The following is a 2,022-nucleotide window of genomic DNA, read 5'->3' on the forward strand; positions in this document are numbered from 1 at the left end:
CCACGGAGGTCAAAATCGTTCCTGATTGAGAACCACTGATCTAAGAGGTCTTTTTTTAGAGCAGCAGTTCTCAAACTTTTTGGTCAGAGAACTCCTCAACACTTAAAATGTATTCAGGATCCAAGGACGGGCGCAGTGGCTTATGCCTATATTCCCAGCACTTTGGGAGGCCAAGGCGGGCGGATCACAAAGTCAGGAGTTTGAGACCAGCCTGGCCAACATAGTGAAACCCCGTCTCTACTAAAAAAAAATACAAAATGTTAGCTGGGCGTGGTGGTGGGCGCCTGTAATTCCAGCTACTTGGGAGGCTGAGGCAGGAGAATAGCTTGAACCCAGGAGGCAGAGGTTGCAGTGAGCCGAGATTGCGCCACTGCACTCCAGTCCAGGCAACAGAGTGAGACTCTCTCTGTCTCGAAAGAAAAAAAAAATGTATTCAGGATCCCAAAGAATTTCTGTTTATGTGGAATATAGCTATCAATATTTACCATATTAAAAATTAAAACTGAGAACAATTACATATTTGATTCACTTAAAAATAAGAATAAGCTTGCTATATGTTAACATAATGAAATGTTTCATGTAACTGTATTTAATACTATATACATACTCATGTTTGCCCATTTAAAATACATACCCAGATATATAACTGTGTGTATTTATATATGTATATATAATATTTATATGGATAATTATAAAATAACTGTTTTCCAAAACAAAAAATTTATTGAGAGGAATTTTATATTTTTGCAAAATAATGTCTGGCATGATAGAAGATAACTAGATTCTCATATCTGCTTCTTTATTCAATCTGCTGTGAAATCATATATTGTATAGCCTCTGGAAAATTTTGTTGTGTATTCATGAGAGAATGGAAGTGAAAAAAGCAAATAATGTTTAATGTTATTATGAAAATAACTTTAACCTTGCCAATTTTCCACAACGGTCTCCACATTTTGATAACGATTTAAATAATAATAAATAATTTAAAAAATGGACCAAACATGAGTTTCTAACTTACTTTCTAACATTGAGCCAATCAGGAGTTTTGTGGGCAGAGTTTTATTTTGGGATTTTTCTGAAGGAAGAATGCACCATGTGACACCATTAATTATGTGGTGCAGGCAAGTCACTTTCCTTTTCCTCTCTGCGTTTCCATGTTTCTTTTACGTATAGGACCTGGAGCTATGGAAAGAAAACTTGAAGATCTATTTTAGCCCTGAAAGTTTAATTCTGCGCTCTCATTAGGGAAGACGAGATTGTAGAAAACAGGGGTCTATGAAACATTATGTTAACTTAATACTTTTCTCTCTCAGCTGTTCTGTAGGAAGTTATACAATCAATTTTCGGGAAATGAGTTGTGATTTCATTCCTATCCGACGCCTTTCCACTCCTTCTTCTGTCACCAAGCCAGCATCTGTCTTCACCACCAAATGGATTTGGTATTGGAAGAATGAATCTGCCACATGGATTCCGTATGGAGAAGAGGTGAGCACTGTTCCTCTTTGTAGAGGGCTCTTGTTTAAACTTGTCAACTTAAAAAGAACACTATTGGCTGGGCGCGGTGGCTCACGCCTGTAATCCCAGCACTTTGGGAGGCCAAGGCAGGCGAATCATCTGAGGTCAGGAGTTTGAGACCAGCCTGGCCAACATGGTGAAACCCCATCTCTATTAAAAATACAAAAATTAGCCGGGCGTGGTGGCATGTGCCTATAATCCTGGCTACTCCAGAGGCTGAGGCAGGAGAATCTCCTGAACCCGGGAGGTGGAGGTTGTAGTGAGCTGAGATTGCACCACTGCATTCCAGCCTGGGGGATGGAGTGAGACTCTGTCTCCAAAATAAATGAATAAATAAATAAAATAAAAAGAACACTATTAATAAAATGTTTGACGCCTATGTGGTTACCCATGGAGTGTGGGAGAGGAAGTGGTATTTTTTTACTTTGTACACAGCTATATTCAGTATTTTTTCAGCAAGTATGCACTCCAGTTGCAGTCATACATTAAAGTATATATTAATTTTAA

At 38.5% G+C, this 2,022-nt stretch overlaps 1 protein-coding gene across 1 annotated transcript in view; it reads left to right on the forward strand.

Moving 5' to 3' along the window:
* LOC105549517 (zinc finger CCCH-type antiviral protein 1-like) overlaps nt 1-1,485 on the forward strand; it is a gene marked incomplete at both ends in the record, with an annotated part of 5,818 nt that extends 4,333 nt beyond the window's left edge. Inside the window, one exon of the mRNA XM_011994107.1 lies at nt 1,314-1,485. Within this exon, the coding sequence (XP_011849497.1) occupies nt 1,314-1,485 (172 nt within the window). The remainder of the gene's footprint in view (nt 1-1,313) is intronic.
* Between the last annotated feature and the right edge of the window lie 537 nt (nt 1,486-2,022).

Source organism: Mandrillus leucophaeus, unplaced genomic scaffold (assembly GCF_000951045.1).
Source record: "Mandrillus leucophaeus isolate KB7577 unplaced genomic scaffold, Mleu.le_1.0 Scaffold4417, whole genome shotgun sequence".
Lineage (NCBI taxonomy): Eukaryota > Metazoa > Chordata > Mammalia > Primates > Cercopithecidae > Mandrillus > Mandrillus leucophaeus.